This window comes from Andrena cerasifolii, chromosome 3 (genome assembly GCF_050908995.1).
Source record: "Andrena cerasifolii isolate SP2316 chromosome 3, iyAndCera1_principal, whole genome shotgun sequence".
NCBI classification, from domain to species: domain Eukaryota; kingdom Metazoa; phylum Arthropoda; class Insecta; order Hymenoptera; family Andrenidae; genus Andrena; species Andrena cerasifolii.
The window spans coordinates 22432410-22454625 of NC_135120.1; the positions used below are offsets into that span (position 1 = coordinate 22432410).

At 39.9% G+C, this 22216-nt stretch overlaps 3 protein-coding genes across 9 annotated transcripts in view; 1 reads left to right on the forward strand and 2 right to left on the reverse strand.

The window, feature by feature from the left end:
- Window positions 1-12866, reverse strand: part of Tsl (membrane-attack complex domain containing protein torso-like) — a 30534-nt gene extending 17668 nt beyond the window's left edge. The window contains exons 1-3 of one of the 4 annotated variants that reach the window (XM_076808412.1): window positions 12832-12866; window positions 5303-5920; window positions 4782-4930 (exon numbers count right to left, since the gene is read on the reverse strand). The gene's annotated coding sequence lies outside the window, so the exon portion shown is untranslated. Of the gene's footprint in view, window positions 1-4781; window positions 5042-5302; window positions 5921-12831 lie in introns of all 4 variants that reach the window. The other 3 variants (XM_076808411.1, XM_076808410.1, XM_076808409.1) reach the window with 3 other exon arrangements.
- A 636-nt stretch (window positions 12867-13502) lies between these two features.
- On the forward strand, window positions 13503-15811 carry Pig-v (phosphatidylinositol glycan anchor biosynthesis class V). 2 transcript variants are annotated; one of them, XM_076808401.1, is made up of 2 exons: window positions 13503-13612; window positions 13688-15811. In XM_076808401.1, exon 2 carries the CDS (start codon window positions 14182-14184, stop codon window positions 15655-15657), a length of 1476 nt encoding a protein of 491 aa, XP_076664516.1. In that variant the 5' UTR covers window positions 13503-13612; window positions 13688-14181; the 3' UTR covers window positions 15658-15811. The 2 variants fall into 2 exon arrangements, with proteins under 2 accessions (XP_076664516.1, XP_076664517.1); XM_076808402.1 differs by having other exon boundaries at window positions 13521-13612; window positions 13997-15811.
- LOC143366922 (putative ATP-dependent RNA helicase DHX34) lies at window positions 15783-22009 on the reverse strand. Of its 3 annotated transcripts, XM_076808391.1 has the most exons (15): window positions 20632-22007; window positions 19798-19964; window positions 19502-19708; window positions 19293-19425; window positions 19077-19225; window positions 18759-18991; window positions 18485-18671; window positions 18217-18411; window positions 17936-18145; window positions 17486-17854; window positions 17240-17415; window positions 17048-17158; window positions 16860-16981; window positions 16212-16470; window positions 15783-16137 (listed from the first exon to the last, which is right to left on the reverse strand). In XM_076808391.1, exons 1-15 carry the CDS (start codon window positions 21317-21319, stop codon window positions 15861-15863), a joined length of 3483 nt encoding a protein of 1160 aa, XP_076664506.1. In that variant the 5' UTR covers window positions 21320-22007; the 3' UTR covers window positions 15783-15860. The 3 variants fall into 3 exon arrangements, with proteins under 3 accessions (XP_076664506.1, XP_076664508.1, XP_076664507.1); XM_076808392.1 differs by lacking the exon at window positions 15783-16137 and having other exon boundaries at window positions 16340-16470; window positions 16847-16981; window positions 20632-22009; XM_076808393.1 differs by lacking the exons at window positions 15783-16137; window positions 16860-16981 and having other exon boundaries at window positions 16323-16470; window positions 20632-22009.
- Window positions 22010-22216: the final 207 nt, after the last annotated feature.

Sequence of the window (22216 nt, forward strand, 5' to 3'; positions counted from 1 at the left end):
GATCGATACGGGCAATAAGTTGATCCTAATGAACTGGCCGAGCTCAGTTGGTTCCGCTGATTCACGGTGACTTGTCGGACACTGTGTTTGGGAAAAGATCGAAGTCGATGGGAAATGTATGGTCATGCGTTTTCACTGCTTCCTCCGCAAGGACTTTTATGCTGCACCGGTTTGACGAATCATGGCGTGACGCAGCGTCTACGGGGGAAAAGATCGAAAGTAGTATAGTAAAGAGAGTTCTAACCCAAATTTCAGTTTTGCGATCAACACACGTTCAGAGTGGTACGATAGACGTTCAATACAGTTCAGAGTGGTACGATAGACGTTCAATACAGTTCAGAGTGGTACGATAGACGTTCAATACACCTGTGGCGCCAGTACCACTCTGAACATGTATTAAACGTCTATCGTACCACTTTGAACGTGTATTGAACGTCTATCGTACCACTCTGAACTGTATTGAACGTCTATCGTACCACGCTGAACTGTATTGAACGTATATCGTACCACTCTGAACTGTATTGAACGTCTATCGTACCACTCTGAACTGTATTGAACGTCTATCGTACCACTCGGAACTGTATTGAACGTCTATCGTACCACTTTGAACGTGTATTGAACGTCTATCGTACCACTCTGAACTGTATTGAACGTCTATCGTATCACTCTGAACGTGCATTGAACGCAAAACTCAAATTTCGGTTAGAACTCTCTTTACTATACTACTATAGAAGAATACGAGTAGGTACGTATTAGGGTGTTTCAATTTTCCAAAGGTGCTATTTTCGTGTAACTTTGCTCGATAATTCGTGACCGTTACGGCCTGCCCAATAGCAAAAATTCCTTACGGTGATCCAATCGAGCCAAGATGTGGTCTTTCAGACCTCACTCTGCTTTTCGTCCACCCTGTGTCCTGTACGGTGGTCCCCTAGAGATTAAATGCTCACTCCATCTTGCTTGGTTTCGAAGTTTAGTTTCTTCTTTAAGGACATGAGAATAAAAATAATTATCATTGGAAATCGTGTTTCCTTAGCCCACTACATATTATTTAATGTGCAAAGTGTGCAACCTCTAAAATATTACTCAATCTTTCAAAAATTTGTCAGATATTCTTTTTATATTAATAGGAACCATGGCATGAGCAAAGTAAAAAATGTAATATTATAATTTTACCTCTATAATATGAAACACCCTAGTACATATGTATGCAGATGAGAGGGTGTAGCGAGAGAGTGAAGAAATTCCCCCCGTCATTTCCTCCGCGAGCCGCTTTCACTAATAGACATTGGCATTCGCTTCTTTCTTCTACGTTAATATCATTTAGTATAGGCGAAGGGTGAGGGGAGGAAGAGGAATGTCCATTTTTCGTGATTTTGCGATTTCTAGCATATTTTGTTGGTGGCAACTGGGACTACAGAAATGTCGAATCACAAAGGGCTGTAAAGTTAAATATTCGATGTAGGTGCTGGTTAAAAACAGGAAACGTCTGCTCTGCACTGGAACAAGATACGGAATGTTCCCAGTCTTTGCCTAAACGTAAGCTTCCAGCTGCTGTCGTCAAGGTAAAGCAAGAAATTATTTAAGAAGAGAATTATATAAGAAAATTAAATTCACTGAACCTTGCTTCTGTACACGTGGACTAAACTATTAAAACTTAATTTCACCTTACCCTTCAGGTATCGCGATTTTGAAGAACATGCAATGGGAGGTATTAGTCGCTGGCTGAATAAGAATTCCAGATTCATTGATTGTCCGTTACCGCACAAATAGCGGCGCGGTTTCGCGCAATGCTGACTCACATTGTTCCACTCTAATTTTTCCCGCTCGTATTCCACACCCGTTAGCTGCCAATAATCGCACGTACGAGTAAAACAACTCGGGTTTATACGTGAATGAGCACCGACGAGATCGCCTCGCTTACCGAAACGTATTGAGCAACGCTCGGTGGAGGGTGGTGTTCTATTATAAGTATATCGAGCCAAATTAAGATAGAGAAAGTGTAATAAAGGCAACGAAAGTTCACGGCGATAATTCGTTACGAAACGAACCAGTCTCGTTGCCCAGCGAATTCTAGAATCAATATCCTCAGTTTCGGAAATAGATTCCCCACCGCCTTCGAAACTTTTACCCTTAATCACGTTAATCATTTACCTCGCGAGTGTCGACGCGCAAAGTAGATGGACGTCTACAACGTCCACCTTGACCCGTATAACAAAAATTCGTTTTCAGAAGCAGAGCAGAAGGTATCCTTGAACGATTTCGAAAACTGCCTGCCTCTGTGTTTCGCGTTTCGGCCGACATTCCGAAATTCGTTTGCATATTGAGCAACGTTGGGTCACCGAGGATCGCAGGAGCCACGGAACGCTGACCATTCATCCTTAGAAATTGGAAATGATTTACAAAATACTGTTCGCAGGATCGAAATGGATGATGGTGGGTGTCTCAAGGAATTTCGGGCCAAATGGGAACTACAAGCTGCCTCGTAAGCACAGCTTGCCGTGTTATTAATCAACCTAGCAGCTCTCACGGGAATGTGGGCATCTGTGTGTTGGAGCACATATGAACACCCTTGTTTTCGCACGTGTTCGGCACGTGTGTTCTAATGGAGGGGTACAGAGCATCCCTTTGTTATTCGGAATCGAGAGGAATTGGGATTATTAATGGTTGCTCTCGGTTGTAATCGTTAGTGAGAACTCGAGTAAACGCTGCTGCTTTCCGTCGGTGGAGCGAACTTTGTTAGAGCTCTATCCACATCGTCGTTTGAAATTGCACGGAGATACACGGCTGACTAGAATGAGCCTGCTGGTCCCCTAAGTACAACGAGTCCAAGGCTACGTTGCCGCAATCCAACTTTCAGCGGGCTCTGTCGTCTTCAGCCTGGTAATTATTGCTAGATGTATTTAGGTGCTCGTTCTTTCGCATAATCTCGCGGTTTCTCTGAAAACCGCCGCAGCCCGGTAGCAGTTTCAGAGGAAGGAGGACAAAGTCAAGAACATTTGTGCAATTTTCGAACTATCTTCCCTCCTGGCGTGGATTTGCACATAGGCAAGTTTTGGGCGAAAGAAATTGAGAAAGGTTTGAACGCGGAGACTACAGACAACTTTAAAAGCAATTCACTGTGCTTTCGTGTAACAAATTTGGGAGCTGTCGAATTTATATGCGAGTTGTCATATTGAATTAATTGTAAAACTGTCTCAACTCTTTTTAATTAAAATATTTAATGGTATTTTAGAAAAAGGGCGGCGGACTGGGAATGCCAAATCTCGAAATCCGCTCCTGCTCCCCCAGTTGTATTTGTGAGAATTTGTATTGTTTCAGAAAGAGTTCGCGTTGAGTAAGTAAGCGTTTTTAAAGTCATAAAATCATCCAGAGGCTCTCTTTTAGTACGCTCCTTTCGCGAGGATGGGCCACGGTGAGACTGGCAGCTGAATATTTCACTAACTGCATTGTTTCCACGTACATTTTTCTATTTTTTAATCGTTTCTTTCAGGATATTCTGGCGTGCTTCGATTGCGATAGCAACGTGTAATCCGGCTGGAGATTTGGGCCCGTAATACGGCGTTTAGCGGTACGGCAGGTTGAATAACGTGTTGGGTAAGTCGATACGCAATATTCGAACTGAAACACTCACGTGCTAGAGAGTGCATGTTCGTTTCGAGGATATACAAGTTCTCTTCCTGAATGGAGGCCTAGTTTAACGAAGTAGCTCGCGACAGATCGGTTCCAGACACACACCACTTTGCGCGGTTCTTGAAAATATGCCCCTTTGTCTTGCGTTTATAAGCGACGCTGATGGCTGTAGGTCCTCAAAAATACTTTAAAAATGTAACGAGAGAAGTTGAGAACGATTGAGAAGACTCTGTATCAAGAAAATCACGGATCCACGAGTTCCAACACTTCTCAAGTTTGACTATTGTCATTTTTAATATCACAACGCTGGAAAGTAATTCCTCTACGATAATAGCTGAAGCACAAGGATAATCAGCATTCGAATACTTTATTCTACCAAGGAGAGAGATACTTTTCACTTCCATGTAAAGAAGAATTCGATTATTTCCGACGAGCCACTCTTGTGCCATTATTTCAACCGTTTATGAAAAGGCACGTGTCACGTAACAGAGATAAATAGTTATATACTTGAACAGCTTGCTCGAAACTATGCATTACAAGTAGGCACGTGTATATTCGCCCGCCAGTTCTCACGCTGCACGCTCGATATTAGAATATTCCCCTCAGCCACGATCCCTTTTCCATTCAAACAGGACACCTCTCCTTTCCTCAAATTCTCCTACAACCTACGGAACACCGGAAGCATCTCGGGACCACTCAGTCACTCGACCTCGATGCTGAAACGCAACGGAGCCCAGGGACACGTGTATTGTGACAGAAGCATTAACAAAGAGGCCTGAATGCTCGTTTGCACCAGCCCGGCAAACTCAACCTATTATCAAACGATCAGCCAGCAAGGAGCGCGCAAAAAAGTGTACGGAACTTAATTAAACTTCCCTTGTTTCTCCAAAGAAACCGCGCAGCGGGGGCTTGCGCAACTGTTGCGCAAAGGGGCCCGAGATCTCAATTACACCTGTTTCGATACACAAGCGGCGCGGCAATTAAGCGGCTAGCATCGATATTGGATCCAGCCATCGATCCTGTCCCACGGCGATTGCCTCACTCCAACCGAATTAAACGTCCGCCGCCGAAATGCCGGGCGGCAGGTCGCCGAGAAGTCGACGGGCACGGCCGTCTAGACACTGTTAAATAATTAACAAAGCCCGGCTCACCTGAACGTCTCAAGGATTCTCCATCTTCCGACGTCCCCCGTTGATCTCCCAATGGCGCTGCGGCTACGTGGATCCACCGGCTGGGCGCTTGATCATCGCTCTCCACGGAACTGTTATCAAAACCGCCACTCCGGCCTCCTCCCTGTGCACTGTTCACACACTTTTATTCACCGTGTCGGTTTTAACGCGCGGCTTCAAGGTCTGGGTTGGGTGTACTGTACCGCGATAGATCACTGGAAGGATATCTATCAACAGTTCGACTGCCGCGTTCAGCGTGAAGCGTTCTTAGATCGCAGCGGAGGCGTACGTTTAAGCGATTACGTTACATGCAAAATGTACGCGGATATATGAAACTGATCCTTTGCTCCTTGCGTATAATTAAACTAAACTCTTCTGGACCTAATGAAACGGAGACAGATTATTAAAGCAAAGAGGGATGATCGCGAGGCAAATGAGCCTCAGTTTCGCTTTTTACCGCGTACAGTCACGCACACCTAACGGGCCAGTCAAATTGTTAATACCTGCTCCAGGAGAATCCGCGCGATCCATAGATCCGGGATCTCAAAGCGTAGAATAGCACTCTTATCTCAATGAAGCTTCAAGGATCCACCTCGATCGATCCTCGACGATCGATAAGGGGCAGCGAAACGTTGAAGGCTTCTGATCAGCCAGATACTCGTCCCTCCTTCGCTCAGCTCTGCTGAACCGGAGGCTCGCGCGTCTTCCTTTCGTGGGGATCGATCGATCGATCACGATCGTCCGCCGTTCACTGCTCCGCGATCGCGACGCGCCACGATCCAACCGCGAGCACCGAGCCTTCGCGACTGCGGCCGCTTTTTCGTATCTACTCGCGGCGAGCGGAGCGGCCGATCGCCGCCGCGCCGGGTGCGCGCGTGCACCCTCGAGTGTGTGCACGCGCGAGGCGTTAATGTTGATAGAGGCGCGCGTTCACGCACACCACGTCGCGAACGGGGGGGCGTGGATGAGCGAAGACTCCAGCCTCGCGGTGGGTGGTAAACCAGAGATAAGGGCGATCCTTTCCAGCGGCCACATCGATCCTTTTCCACGAGGATCCAGCCGCGGCGGGCGATTCTATTCTCGGGCCCCGGCGCTCCTTGGAGAAACGGGTTTCCGCGGTCCTGGAAAATCGACGATTATTACCGATCTTTATCGGGGAGTTACGCCTGACAGGGCACTCTGCGAGGAGAATATTTATCATCCCGGATTTGCTGGAGGGGTGCGGGATACCTATGATTATGTAAATCCAGGGGAGTGGAGGTGTGCAGGCTGGCGATGAGTGTGTGGGATGGATAGGTTCGTTGGAATTGGAGTTAAGGTGAATGGCCCAATTTCTACTCGTCCCCATTTCTGCTCGTCTCGTATTTTTCTTATTATTATAAGCGTTACGCTTGTACGAGGGTAGACCGGGGGCGGTAGTAACACTTTGACTTTGGAATACGATCGCGCAAAAACTATTACAGTTGCAGCAACAGTTTTTTTTACGAATATGTTACTTACTTATCTGACGTTATTTGAGCCACGACAGTTTCGCTGTGTGACAAGTAATATTCCGGTTATTAATAAAAAATGAGAAGCGGAGAAAGTGTTACAATCGTCCCTGACCCCGGGTCGGTTGTAACACTGCATGGAGTCGATAGTAGTAGGACAGATTTAACTTCACAAAATTAAAATACTTATTGATTTTAATTATAATAATAAATGAAGAAAGTAAAATTTATGGACAATTTGCATGGTGCATTCTTCGTGTGATCAATCCTTACATTCAGTACATTGCACCCATTTTTTATTTGGTGTGCTTGTGCTGTGCGGGGATAGGATTCCATGCAAACAAGACAATATTATTAATCTTCTTGTCACTATTCGGTTCTGTCGCGGTACCGACCTCGACTGCCGATGACACAATCGCCCCCGACCAGGTTTTTCAACTTAAATTATAAATTTTTATTAACGAGACACTTAAAAGTGATAAGTAACGATCAGTATTACTTTAAAAATCGCCAGATTAAATATTAGAAAATAGAGAAAACACGTACTTGCAAAGGGAGTATTTATATTACAATTTTAAATCAGTAAGGAAAAGTTACTTTAGGGTATCTAAAAGTTATTTTCTTCACTATGCATGTCTATTTTGTATCTATACTGCTAGGATATGGATGTGTGTATTCGAAATGTCATTCTTCATCATATATCCATAATTAGTGTTAATATCTATCATATGTTTTGAGATATTTAACGTGTTACAATCGCCCCCGGTCTACCCTATAGTTGCAACAAAATAATTCTAAATTATTTCAACATTTACGCGAGGTTTGCACGAGCTTGGGGCTAATCAATGTGCAGCATAAGCAACGAAAAACTTTTAAAATGAAAGACTGATTTTTCGACCGTGTTCTAGCTGGTTATGCTAAGGAATAGCGTCACCATTGGTATTCGATAACACAGCTCGACAAAATTTCACTTTTTTTCGGACTTGTAACATTTGATAGCTGAAACTATTTCGCTTCTGTATTGAAAACAAAACGTGACTTACCACTTCTGTTAGTGGTTTATTTCTATTCGAAGGCATTTTATTTTTTATCATTACTTTATGCTTTACTGTTGTGTTATAAAACATCTTCATAAAAGATGTAACTTATTTTAATCTAAAAAGGCAACATATTAATTATGTGAGCAGAAATTGGTACAAATGGTGAGTAGAAATACATCGCTATTTTTCGTCAGCAGAAATACATTTAGATCATTATATTTAATTACAAATTACTAATATTTAAACATCTTGAAATATCTTTCTTACACAGTTTCCGACTGGTTCCTTTATAATTAAGGAATTAATCAATTACTCTGCAAATGTTGATCAAAAACAAATTTTTTACACCCTCTTTATGACGAGTAACTACTTAAATGAGCAGAAATTGGGACATTCACCTTAGAATGGAATAGTTTGTGTGGGGTATGCGGTGGCTGGTAGAAAGCGTAGTTTCTGGGGTGACTGTTATACAGTATCTGGTTAACTCGAAACACTTTTCAGGATAAGTTAGGGGACTCGGCAGTGAATTGCAATATATATAGTCAAGGATGTATCCTTGACGCCATCCATCGGTTTACCTCCGAGGCTGACCTTTATGAAACCTTGGGCCATCCGCTCGATTCGTCAGAAGTTAATCAGCATCTGCTGAATGTAAATTAGATGGAGAAATTTAAAAGTTCTACTAATATAACTCTAAATCGAGTGTTACAAACGTCGCGTCTCTATACAAAATTGCACTGCACTGGGGCACTCCCACGCGCGATTACAGCGATCTTTGTGTAGTGATCCACAGCAGGCTCGTCTGAAGATCGACGTGCCAAAGTCTTTCGAGTAGCAGGGCACGCCGCGTGACACCGTGTCAGTAGAGCGTTTCAGTGGCGACCGTGCGACCGACAGAAAAAAGGCGTGAATATGCAAGCGACAAAACGGGGAATAAAAAGTGTGGCAATCGTTTCACTTTTGAAACCTCATCGGCGTCTGTTGCAAGGAGAACGATCGCGTACCTGCGTATTTCATAACCGACCGATCCGATTCGCCTCATTACGCGCGAGCTTCCACCTTGTCTTGCGGGTAGCTCTTCTTCCTGTCGTTCCTTGGATAACAATGAAGCCCATGTCGCGGCAACTTCAACACTTCCTCTCCCTTCTCACGATCGCCCATTGTAAATGGAATCGACGATGTTCTCGCACTACCACCTGCCACATTGCTGTTCATTTAGAATTTAGAAACCTGTACTTTGGCAACGTCGATTGTTTCGGTCGCTAATTTGGTGAACGGTAAAGCGGAGAGAGGACGCTGGAAATGCGTCTAAGTACCCCTGAAGTTCTTTAGATCCCTCGGAATTTATATCGAGCTTCTAAGATCCTTCGTCAAGCGTGTCTTCATTTATTAACCGACTTCGATAAGAAAGAGGTTCTACGTTCGATGTGTACGTACGTATGCTAGTATGTTTTATGTTCCTTCGCTAATTACTCTGTAACTACTGGACCAATTTTCACGAAACTTATTGCGTTTAGTTTAGCTTCGATCGACTTAAGTCGTCGAGAAAGAATTATAAAAATCGGTTAAATAGTTTGGAAGTTACAGCAGAAATAGGAAATCTGTTTCATAAACCGACTTCATTATTTGAATAATTGTAGTTATACAACTTAAATAACTAAAAAGTAAAAAAAAAAACTAAAAAGTTAAAACCGACTTAATAACAAGCGCTAAATAGTAAAAAATAATTTTCTTACTTACGTAATCTACGACTATGAATTTTTTAAGTCGGCGCTAGGTTTACACAGTGCAAATGACGAGGCGCGGACATAAAAAATTTGAGAGTCGTAGATTAAATTAGGAAGAAAATTATTTTGTACGTTTTAGGGCGTTTTTATTTCTTCTTTTTAAGTCGCTTTTAATTTTTTCTAATTACAATATTATCTCGCGCAGCAAGTTCAACTTGTCGTCCAAAAATAGCTGCAATCCTCCTACTGTCGTTTCCTCTGGTTAAATTACATTGCCTGATAGATACGTGTAACTAATTAACATGACCGATGAGATACGCCCCCGCAGAGTAGGCTATCTCGTTTCTACAGTTGCTTTGTATTCATGGTACCAATTACGACCTTGATGAACACAAGTGGCCCATAATTCGTCTAATACATCGATCTGCGTTTCTTCCGGCTGAGATATCGATAGGTGCAATTAACAGAGGCTTGTTATCACTGTTCGTGTAATTGGCATTTGATATAAGCGAACGGTAAGCCGCGGCGGTTGTGCAAATATCATCTGATTTCGCAATCTATCGGCCAGCATTTCGAGCGTGAAAGTTCTGATATCGCGCGACCGCGCGGGAAAGAAATGGCACGGCTATCGTGCGAATCGGCGCTGGCCCCGATGCAAAAGAAAAACGCTTAATCGACGTTAAGTAATGTTACCGAAGCGTTACGTGATTCCACCGTCTTCTGACGATATTCAGTGTCCCGTTGAAAAGATCGCCGCGACCGAGGAACGGTTCCGTTGCGGTTTGTAAACGATCGAGAGAAGGGTAGATCCTTCGAGTGGCGATTTACATCAGCTGTTCCCGACGGCGCCACTTGTAGCGACTGCAAATTCGAGGCGAAGTTGTAATTGTTTAGGAAGTGAAAGAGGAATACTGGAGAGAAGTGGAGGTTCTAGACTTCTAGGAGGTCCGGCACCTGTAGGATCCGGGGACCTCCTGAACCTAAGGCCGCGTCCAGATCTGAACCGAACGCCACTCCCTAAAGGTCTGCGCACACATATCCGTTCCGTGTCAGTTCCGTCGTCGTAAAAGGTATCGGGTGGGTCATTCCACGCGAAGTCGGACACTTTTCGGAGGAACATTTCGGATTTTGCTGCAACTTGGATATGTTGTAGTCTTTAGGGGTATATAAACATATCTCGAAGGATTTTTCGAAATGTCAAAAATTGTGGATGTTACAGCTCTTTGAAATATAGTGTTTACTATTTTTCCAAAAATTATAACTGTTGAACTAATAAACCGATAAAAATGACCTTTTGGGTGCTTACAGTGCAGATATAAGAGTACCTAATAAAAATTATTTCACTTAATAAAAACGAATATTTGACCATTTATTTATTATGTAATTGTTCTAAACAAATGCAATTTTATAGTTGAAGGCACCTTTTTAAAAATTTGGAAAAATAGGAGGATCAAGCCCTGTTTTTCCTCTTTATGGACATGTTTTGAAAAACGTGGATGTTATAAAATTGGTCAAATGAAAATTAATTGAATGTAACGTTGCGTCAAATCACACCTGTAATGTCTTCAAAGTTTCCGCGGCCCTGAAGTCCTAGAGATCTCTAAGATTCCCTTAGGTCGCGTCCAGATCTTCATAAGCGGCGTTCGGTTGGCTGTTCGGTTCAGATCTGGACGCGGCCTAAGGGAATCTTAGAGATCTCTAGGACTTCAGGGCCGCGGAAACTTTGAAGACGTTACAGACTCGAAGAATTGAGGATCTCAAGAACCCCAGGAACCCTGAGAACCCCAGAGCACCTCCAAAACCCCCATGCACCTCTCAGACCTCAAGGACCCCAAGGACCTCAGGAGCCAAAGAACTCCAAAATACCCGAAGAACACTCCAAGTTCTACGGACTCCACTATCACCTCCAGCGTGTCAATGCTACCCGATATCATCTCCAGCAGGTCACCAATTCAAAGCTAACATCTTAGGTATTACTTTCTACATTCCTTCTCCGCTACAATCTGAAGAAACAAGTTAGCATTAGCTAAATCACTTGAAAGTACGGAGTACCCAAAGCCTTGCACTTTGGACGAAGCACCGCATGCAAATGTCAGCTATGCAACCCTGCATGGTCCCATCGCCCAAGCGCCAGCAACCAGGCCAGCGGCCAACGCTACCTCAAGAAGTTAGCCAGCCACTTGCGAGAGAAATGACCAGCCGGTGAAACGAGGCAAGGGTGAAGGTCACATTAGTCACGATCAACGCGTGTCTCAGCAGCTCGCTCCTATGCAGCTACAACTCCACCGCCTTGCGTCCAGGGCGTAGACAAAGCCGCTCGCTGCCGACGAAGAGCGCACACGCGATCCTATCGCGCAGTATGCGCAATGTTCGCGCAGGACACGCTGCTGTTTCGCAGGGAAAAAAGGGACGCAAAAAAGAGAAGAAAAATGACTCCTCGGAGCCGCGGTTCTCGCGCGCCTGCTCGTGAAAGTGAACTCGACCCTTTCGCGATCAGCCAGTATGAAATACGGTCGGACCGGTTAACGGGCAGCATGAAACAGAGAATATTATAATTAGGCAGGGAAGGCTCGGGGAAATGCGTAAGCGCTGTTCGTTGCAACACGGTAAACGCTCAGGTTGCAATGTCTGTTGCAGGTATTAGTTTACAAAGGACAGCTCACCGTTTCTGCTGATAAGAACAGTTATAGCCTATGCTAAATATAGACGAATGCAAGAAATAATTTATCTAATAATAACTACTTAGTGTCAATAGTGATTTGAGGTACAAATTCCTCGGCTATGACGCAACGAAGAGCCCACTCGAGACACTTGGCTACGGAACGTGAATTCGCATAAACTTGACTGTGTTTTGTTTTGATCACATGGTAATGATATAAAATTTCATGGTTCCTTGCGTCGCGTGAAGGTGGCGCGTCTTTGCTCGAACTATTGGCAGAGTCTAAGGAAACCGGTTGCGCGAGGTTAGGTAAGAGTGCATTGGCGGCCTTGAAATCGAACGTTATCATAAGTGCAGTCTCCCAAGAATCTGTGCGCGAGCGCACATGCAGAAGCGAATGGCCGTTGGGCTTTCGTAATAAATCGAAAGTCCGCGATCGTTTAGGCAGCCGCTGCACGAGGTAACCGATTAATGTCACCTTGTAACCGGCTTCGCGTTGCTAGCGATTCCTGACCGTTAGGAGACAAACGTCAGACGATTGCGTCGACGGGCGTTCCTCTGCGTCTCGATTCCCCGACACACGAGCCAACAGGGAGATTAGCGTTTCCGTGAAACACTTATACGCCGGTGTACCCGCGCAATATGTTGCCGCGTTTTTGTTTTTATGGCACTGCCTATGGAACGTAAAAAGGGTACTAGAATGCGAGTAACGCGTTCATGCGTAGTAGGAAAGATTAATGGGGACGGAAAGGAAGAAGATAGTTGCGACAGATTAGTCGACCAATACGGCATAAGTGTGCACGAGATTAAATTGTTTTTCATGTTTCCTCGTGGTTTGAAATAATCTTTTGTTATTGAATTCTTGCTGTGACTTGTGTATATTGTTTTTATTAAGCCCTAAGTTCCGAGATCGTAAGGCTCTGCCCTTCGTGATTATTCTTATACGTGTATTTATATTTTATTGAATACCTGTTCTTGTAACTGCTGCACGATCATCGCGATTTGTTTATGAGGAGTATTGGAAAATTAGATAATGCCTTTTACTAGTAACCTCGAGTTTCTTGCACCTAAAGGAACTTCTAGAATACTTAATTATGAAAGAGTAAGAATAATTACCATATCTCCTTCTGTGTGCCTACTACCCAGCGTGAAATCTATTAACCACTTGTGCCACACATGCCATTTAAATTCTAATGGCTTACTGTTCTTGATTGATTTGAAATCTGAATTCATTGTGAAACGGCGCTGCTGCTGGCGTCTGTTCACGTAACTACATTTACTGTGACCGTCTGGCGATCAGTAAAGATATTCCACGCGTGGTCACAGACGAGGTGTAGAATAGACTGGACATTCAATGTATTTTTCTGTCCAGAGTTTGTGTGGGCTTACCATTTCATAGCGAATTCGCAATCGGCTGTACTTCCGAAAACTAGTCAAACCCGATTAGGCTGAAATTGTGAAAATAGCTTCATTTTGCATAAAAATAACGTTTGCGAGAAGGATTTTTGGCGACTCAAAATTTTTTTTTACCATTTCAATGTCGTTCCCTACGTTACCGACCGCAAACTACTCTGAAATGGGCAGAAATGGTGAAAGGTGTGTGCGTGCTTGTGTACGTGTGACTTGTTTAGATTGAGAGCACTTGTTAGGCTTTGAAATATCGATACAAAATCAACAGGCAAATATCGATATACAGTTCTCGATATATCGACAAGCAAATATAGATATACAGTTGTCGATATATCGACAGGCAAATATCGATATACAGTTGTCGATAAATATCGCGTATCGCTAATCTCGATCAACCACAATCGTTTGAGCTGTGTGGACATCAATGTTATGATACGACTGTTATATATAACTAAAGCATTGTTTAGTGTATTTGTATTTGTAAAAGGTAATTATTCTAATCTATAGTTCTGCTATGTTCGACTTATTATCCGTATGTAATGAAGGAATATATTTTTTTTAGAATTGAATAACCAGATATCTTACGGATCATTTTGAGGTTAAACTAGGTTAAACATTTGAACTGCAGATTGTCCTAATACATGCATATGCATTTAAAGTATTTATACACTGTAATGATACGTAAAAAGAGGGTTCCTTTTTGTACATACATAGTTATATCTAACAAAATATATTCCTCAAGTTATATTCGAAATAACCAAATTTGATATTTTGCAAGTTGAATGTGTGGTATAGATTCATCAACTATAAATTTTAGAGCTCCTAAAGTAATTTTGAATCAAACCGTTACTTTCTTAAATATTCATTTTAGCTTTACGCTCTTGTAAAATAAGAATTCTGGACAGAAATGAATCATCCTATGTCCATAACGTGCTCGCAATATCTCTATCATAAATAAGGGAAATTAGAAACCAAGAAGAATGAATGACGTTTATTATTGGATAACCAAGAATATGTATTAACAGATATATTAAATTAATATGTAATACAGTAATAATGTATAAACCACAAAGACAAGTATTTTGGTTTGCGATAATTAGCAGAGTAACAGTTTTAATTTTACAGTTCGCTTTTAATTGTCTATGCCCCGATCATAGCGCAGATGCATTTAGAAGCCCTATCGATAATTCCGATAGAGTTTCATTGCCTGATAATATAGTTACATTTTTATTTGGTGGTCTCGCAAGATGGGATGGCCAGTACTTTATACATATCGCTAAGTACGGCTATACGTACGAAAACAGTTTAGCCTTTTATCCATTATACCCCATCTTAATTCGAATTGTTGCCATGTTTATAAGAAAAATATTCTTCACGCTGAATATTCATAGTTCTATAATTATCGCAGCTATATTGGTTAATACCACATGCTTTGTAAAATCTGCCATTATATTTTACGATCTCAGTAAGACAGTATTACAGAAGACAAGCGTGGCCTATAAGGCAGCAATACTTTATTGCGTAAACCCAGCTTCTATATTTTTCTCTGCTGTTTACACAGAGTCTTTATTTGCTTATTTGACGTACTATAGTATATTGAGATCGATTAAATTGGATCAATACGTACATTTTCCGATTGGTTTATCTATTCTTACAAGATCGAACGGCATGATCAACATAGGTTTTCCTATATACTTTGGATTGAAACACTTGTGCCATAGATTCACGGCAAAGCACGAAAATCTTTCATTCAAGACGCTAATTCAGTTTGCATTTACAATATCTACTTTACAAAGCTTCTGTTCAATGTGTAACACGATAATTATTTCGATTGCTCCGTTTGTTTTGTTACAAATATATAACTATATTATATTTTGCGTTCCTCGTTCTAATGAAATATCTGTTCCCGAACATATTGCTAATTATAGCGCAGCGAATAATTTAATATTACTAGGCAGCGACAAAGTAGAATGGTGTCACGCTAAAATCCCAATAGCATACTCTTACATACAAAAGAAATATTGGAATGTAGGATTTTTCAGTTACTATGAAATAAAGCAAATACCAAACTTCATACTAGCATTTCCGATACTGTATATCATGATTAAATGTATCAAAGAATACTTCAATGAGCACAGAAAGTATTTGTGCACATTGGGATTTATCGACGATGTTAAAAATAAGCGTTCCATTGAAGCGAAGAAATATCCAATTGAAATGTTAGTGTTTGTTATTCACGGTTTATTCTTAACTATATTTTGCATTCTTTTTGTGCACATTCAAGTAAGTACACGTTTAATATGTTCAGCAAGTCCGTTAGTATATTGGTATTGTGCTTTAACTATATCCAATGAACATCGGTGTAACGATGACGCTGCGTATGAAAATGAAGAACATGTATATTCTAGATGGAAAGTATTCTTCTTTAAACAAAAGAAATACGTTTTGAAAGATAAACTTATACTATCTTACTTTCTAGGATACACGGTTTTAGGTTGTTTTATGTTTGCAAACTTTTTACCATGGACATAATTTGCATACACATTGTAGCATCTACGAAAATTTTGTAATTAACATAAATACGCTATTACACCGATAATAAGTATACATAAGTAAATGTAAAATTTATATATATTGTTTTGTAATAAAGAATGCGGTTTAAGTTATTAATTACGATATAAATATATTTTTGATATACAAATTATAGATTGATACTGTACACAATGCGAAAGGGATTATTTAATGTGAGACTTCTTATGCTTGAGTATTTCAATCGGTGTCAGGTAAAATGTTTGTTTGCAATCAGGGCATTCGTATGCTTGTGTGTTTGGTTTACGTTTTATGCAGAAAGGCAGTTTCTCAATTTCCTTTGTGTGCTGTTTTGTACAAGTTTCTTGATGCTGTAACTTTTCTATGTTCGTGAGGATTGCCTGCATTTCGCAATTCTGACAATGCCATTCTACTTCTAGCATTTCTGTGGCGAGCTTTTCACTCCATTCAGTTTCTCTCAAACTAAAAACAACAAATTATTATCATGTTTTGTAATTTGCCACTTATGTGCAGAGATTTAATTGCTGATGACTTACCAATTATACGTAACGATATTCGTTACACGAACACCTCCTTTGATTGAATTAGCAATTACTGGAAAGTCGGGTTGAAATGGATTTGGATTTATGGATATATCATTTTCACCGCTTCCCACGTATATTGTCTTAAGATCAGCCGGTAGAAGTCGTTTCACTGTATATGGAATTGTGGTGTGCATGTATTCGATTAGTTCCTGAGTAAGTGTGTATTCAATTTCGCTGAAATCTTTTTTCTCGCTGTTACTGGAGCTTGAATCTGTAGAATATTCGTGACATTGACATTCCATTTAAAAAATGTATGTTAAAGATTACTTGTTACTACATATTATACTTCACTTAATACTAGGGATGGGTTCTTGGAAGCGTCGAAACCCCAAAAGTTTCAAAAAGTCGAAATTTTGCACTTTTTCGTGATTCAAAACTCTTGAAAAGCCAGATAAGAAAAAGTGTAAAATCAATTAATAAAGAGAATCGGTCTTATACAATTTTTGTTTCTATATTCTTTAACTCTGGACAATACAAATTTATGCAAAAATTCTGTTTTAGTCCAGTTCTTAAGGTAAGATATTCCACTTACACAAAAGAATCAGCACTTCGTGTTTCGAGAATTTCAAAATTAGCTTCGAACCCACCCCTAATTAATACCTTGTAATTGCTGATTTAATAAAAAGTCCCACTTATTTCGTAATTTGGTAGCTTTCATTAATAATGTTTGACCACTATCGGGCATAGGAAATTCTAATGCTAACCACGAATCACATGCGATCCTACGAAACAGAGAAATTGTTCATGTGTAAAAGATGTTATTACAGATGCAATATGATCGTACTTACATTGAAAATGTACTGTTGGTGTCAACTTCATGGGCGAATAAAAGTAACGTTTGCGCAGCTGGCATTCTAAGTGTATTCACCAAATATGGTTTCGTTGTTTCCAAAAGAGATCTGTTAATACCAGTTGAAGTAGTATACAATCAATTAGCGGAAAATTCATTATGTTATTTCAAAATATTATCAGAGACTTACAGATACGCTAATATTGTATGCTTCGAACTAACAGGAGTTTTGCTTTTGAATCCTGGTATTGACACAATATCGGCTTCCTCTAATTGCAATATCTGCGGATGATTCCCAAAGAAACTCATCGGATGTAAGGCAACGTATGGTTTTGCTTTTGTGTGAAATAATTGTTCACTTGTTGACTGTAAAGATTTTTTTACGTTACTCCTGGATAAATGATTAAGCTAATGTAAATATACAAAATCGTATTACCTTACAATAATTGAATTCATCGGCACTTGAAAACTGTGGATATAAACCACTGCATAATATTAATTTCAGCATCGTTAAGTCTTTGTAACTACACGCAGTAGCTGCTGTTAATAGATTCTGAACTTGATTCGGATCATTTCTCATTCGAAACTCCACATCTTTTATATCAATTTCACCGTCATCCTGATCGTTATCTTCCAACTGTATATCAAAGGACTCCAGCTTTAATTGCTTTCGCTTCCTAGGCGCGCTTTGTTTATAAGTTCTTTTCAAAGATTTCAGAAGCTTTAATTCTCCGTGCCTCATAGCGCGCTCTGTACTCGTCATAGAAGAGTTTGGCTCCGGGAGGCTTTTTAATAAACTACAATCCTACAAATATGATACAGTAAAGGAGCTTATTCACGATACACCTATGAACAATAAGCTTAATAAATTCATAGAGGTATTAACCTGAAGTAATTCCTTAAATTGAGTTCTCAATTTTGTCATTTCGTAGAATCTTTGTTCCTCTAAGCCTCTTCTTCTACACCATTTCCTACTGTTACTTCCACTACCCCTGGACTCTTGAGAACTTTGTTGTTTCACTTCTAACCACTCCCGAAACGCATTTAGCAGCGTTATTGGATCCCCGTGATCGGACTCCAATTTTTTTCTGGATGTCTTTAAAGTGTTTCGTTATGTTGAGAAATACGATTTGAAAGAATCACAGTTCTTAAGTTACGTTCTATTACCTCGCACTCTGAATCCCTGTACGCCCTATTCGTAAATGGTGTCTGTATGCTCAAAGCAGCGGCTAGCGACAATACTGGTTCTACCTGATGAAATATTGAGCCCATTATTAACATTTTGCCTATTGTTATGTCAACAGGCAGGCGTGCAAGCGTTTTTCCTATACATGTTAGTTTCTCATTGTCCGTAAGCGCACCCTACAATGAAGAGCATATACTTCTATATTATTTGTCTTGGCACGTGGCAAAGATTCAATGAACATATACGAACATGCTCCTTTAAGGATAATATAGAGTTCTCTATGCTCTCCGCTGGTGGTGGTTCAATGAATGGAAATTTTCGTGCGTCCGGAAGCCCCATGGCTATCATTTGTAAAAGTAAACAATCTAAAGGCACTCGTTGCAATTCTGGCGTTGCATACTTTTCTAAAGCCATGTATTCTTCTTCCGAGTACAATCTGTATGAAAATATTTCTTACTTCAAACCTCTGTTACGTGGAAGTATGAGAGCATTACGAAGCATTAGCTGAAATTTAATATAACACCTGTAACACACTCCGGGCCCAGTTCTACCAGCTCTTCCTTTCCGTTGTTCTGCGCTAGCTTTGCTGATCCAAAATTCTTTGAGCCTCTGCATTTTACACGATGGATCGTAACTCATCTCCTTCACTTTCCCACTATCAATAACAAATCTGATCCCGTCTATGGTAATAGAAGTCTCGGCTATATTAGTAGACACAATGCACTTCCTCACCCCGTCAGGAACGTAATCAAATACCTTCGAAAAGAAAATACTGTGTGAATTGTATGATAACTACAAATAAAGGAGGTTTTATATTATGGATATATTCGCAAAATTTTACTTTATCTTGCTCACTGATAGATAAAGTGCTATGAAGCGGTAAAACGATCCAATTATTCTTCTTCTGGCTGTATTCTTTAGCTGCATCCACGACTGCTGTAATTTCACTCATCCCGCTTAAAAATATTAACAAATCGCCTTTCTCGGTCACTGAAAATACCTGTTGACATTATATGGTCGAAAATCGAAGTTCGAACAAGAGGCAAATATATTTTACCTGGATATTTCTGATCAACTAGTTGCAATATTTGTATGTAAGGACTCGGATTGAATCTGTCGTTTTTGTATCGAATATCTTCTATAGTAACGGGTCTATAGAATAACTGAATAGGATACAATCTTCCAGGAACCTGTGTGTACAAATTATTTATCAGTGCGTTTGTTTAAGAAGCCCAACTATCAACTTACAAATGATTGTAAATATACCTGTATTACTTTAACATCTTCCTTCGCAAAATAGTTACTAAACAGTTCGATATTAATAGTCGCGGACATTAATACTAGTTTTAAATCATGTCTTTGATCAATAACACACTTCATGATGCCAAGGAGAAAGTCTCCATGTAAATGACGTTCGTGTACTTCATCCAGCACAATTACATCGTAAGGCAATAATTCAGACTCGCCAGATAACTAAGCAAAGCACGTAATACTCGTATTACAATCGTAACGTCTTACGTATAATCTCTAACAGTATCGACTCGTTACATTATCATTTTTACCTGTCTTAACAGGAGACCTTCTGTTATAAAGGTAATTCTGGTTTCTTGATTCCTTTGTTTCTCGAAACGGATCTGATAGCCGACATCACTGCGGTTCTCTGTTAATGTCTCGAAAGCTACACGCTTAGCTAAAGATATACATGCTATTCTTCTGGGTTGCGTGCAACCTGTAAGAAAATATTATCAATGGAATCAGTAATGTCGGAGCGACGACATAGTCGTTAGGGTTTATACAAAAACCGACTTTTAAAAAAACCGGTTTTCGAATTCCACTATTCCCAAAAAAACCGGTTCAACCGGTTTTCGAATTTTCACAAAACATATACAATTAAAATGGTAAATAAATATTTGTACTTATTTTAAAAATGTTCAGTTTCCTTAATATTTATAGAATTACAAAAATAGAACAAAATAAAGTAGACTGCATACAAAAACAAATGAAAAAAAACAACTAAAATAACTAAAATCCGCACAAAATATAAATCTTTTACAATTTTGAGAGAAGAATGAGAATATTCAGAAGCATAGTGAAAAGTATCTTGCTGTACGCGTCAGAAATTTAGGGATGGAGGGAAGCAGAAAAAGTAGAGAAAATACAGGAGAAATACATAAGGTGGACTTTAGGTTTGGACTTCAATACACCAGCATATTTAATTTTGGAGGAAACAAAAACGGACAAAGTAAGGATAGACGCGGGGAAGTATAGTATATAAAACCGTTTTTTTTTTTTAATTTAAAAACTGGTTTTCGAATTTTACAAATTTATAAATATAAACTGGTTTTCAAACCCGGTTTTTAAAAACAAACAAACCCTAATAGTCGTGTTATCATTACCAATTTTCTGGAAACCTGCTGCGTATAAATATTGAGGCACTTGGGTGGACTTTCCGCAGCCGGTATCGCCAGCTATAATAACTACCCGTTCTTTCTTTATTGCTTCGACGATCTCCTGCTTATGCTGATTAACTGGCAAGTTCGCTTGGGATTCTCTGAGCTTCTTCAACTTAGCGAACTTTTCTTTCTGCTTAAAGTCCAAATATAAAACAATTACGCTCTGAAACTTTAACAATTGCTCTCTTGTTAAGGCTTCGATCGGAGGAACACGTGCGAATAGTTCATTGAAATTGAAACTTAGTTGAAAATTTATGCAGTGCAGCTTGTGGTACGCTTTAGGGATACCAATTGTATTCAAAGAAAAGTCAGGCAAGGTATAAGGTGTACAGAGCTTCTTCTGTATAGCTTCGTACTTATTAACAAATCTCCAGAAATCTTCGACATCTTGTACTACATTTAAGTTCCCTGAGAATATTTTGTTCAGTTCATGCTTGTATTTACTGAAATAAATATCTTCGTAATCTTTGTCAGATTTATTATGGTTTTCTCGAGAGGAACAACCTTCCCTAGTCTGATTATTCGAACTTATTTTAGACGGTGATTTTGAGTAGGCATAATTATCTTTTCTTCGCCTACCATCGTATTGATATTCGTTCTTAGCTTTATTAAATTCATATCGTGAAGTCATATTTTAGTAGGCAAAAATATATTGCATTCATGACATAACTATGGAGCTATCCTTATACGTATATGTAAGTATGTACAACACTTTTTACATATGAGATTTCTATTCCTTATTTTGTTTCTTATACAAATATAAGTCGATCAATGTTTGTCGTCTGTTGTATAGCGAAATATACTTATATATTTTTTTATAACAACCTCTAAGTTCTGCGAGGAGATACTGAGACAATTTGTCCTCATACAAAACACTCTATCACTTCTACTGATTTATGTGTTTAGGGACATAAACACAGCTTGTATAAACTTATACGTTTATATCAATTTATCCTGTCCTTGTCATGAACCAGCAGTTCATTACTAATTGTTTCGATTACACACACTTATTTCATACGAATAATTTCTGCATTGCAATTTTATTTCAAATGCTGTTTAAATCTGGGCGCAATGTCGCAAAATCCGAATTGTCAATTGGATAATTGGATTGAATTGAATGAGTGACACTTGTTTATTTACGTAAATTAATGTACAGTAAGATCCAACTGAATGTTAAGTGTTAAACATCAATCTTTGAATTCATTCGTTACTCTCTCATTCTTAATGTTAAAGAAATAAAATTCACTAAATTAGACGCTAATTTAATGCAGTCTAAGCGATACCACAAACGAGGCATAGACGAGGCATGGGATAGACCAACATAGCTCATAGAAGTTCGTGTTACGTAGCGATCCTCTAGGCAGTGATCGGAACAACGTGTATCGTCGCAGATTGGTTGCCGCGATTTGGAGCAAATGCGGAAGTAGACAGAGAAAGAAACTGTAAAAAAGAAAGAGACAGAAATACTGATAGAAAGAGACAGAAATACTGATAGAAAGAGACAGAAATACTGATAGAAAGAGACAGA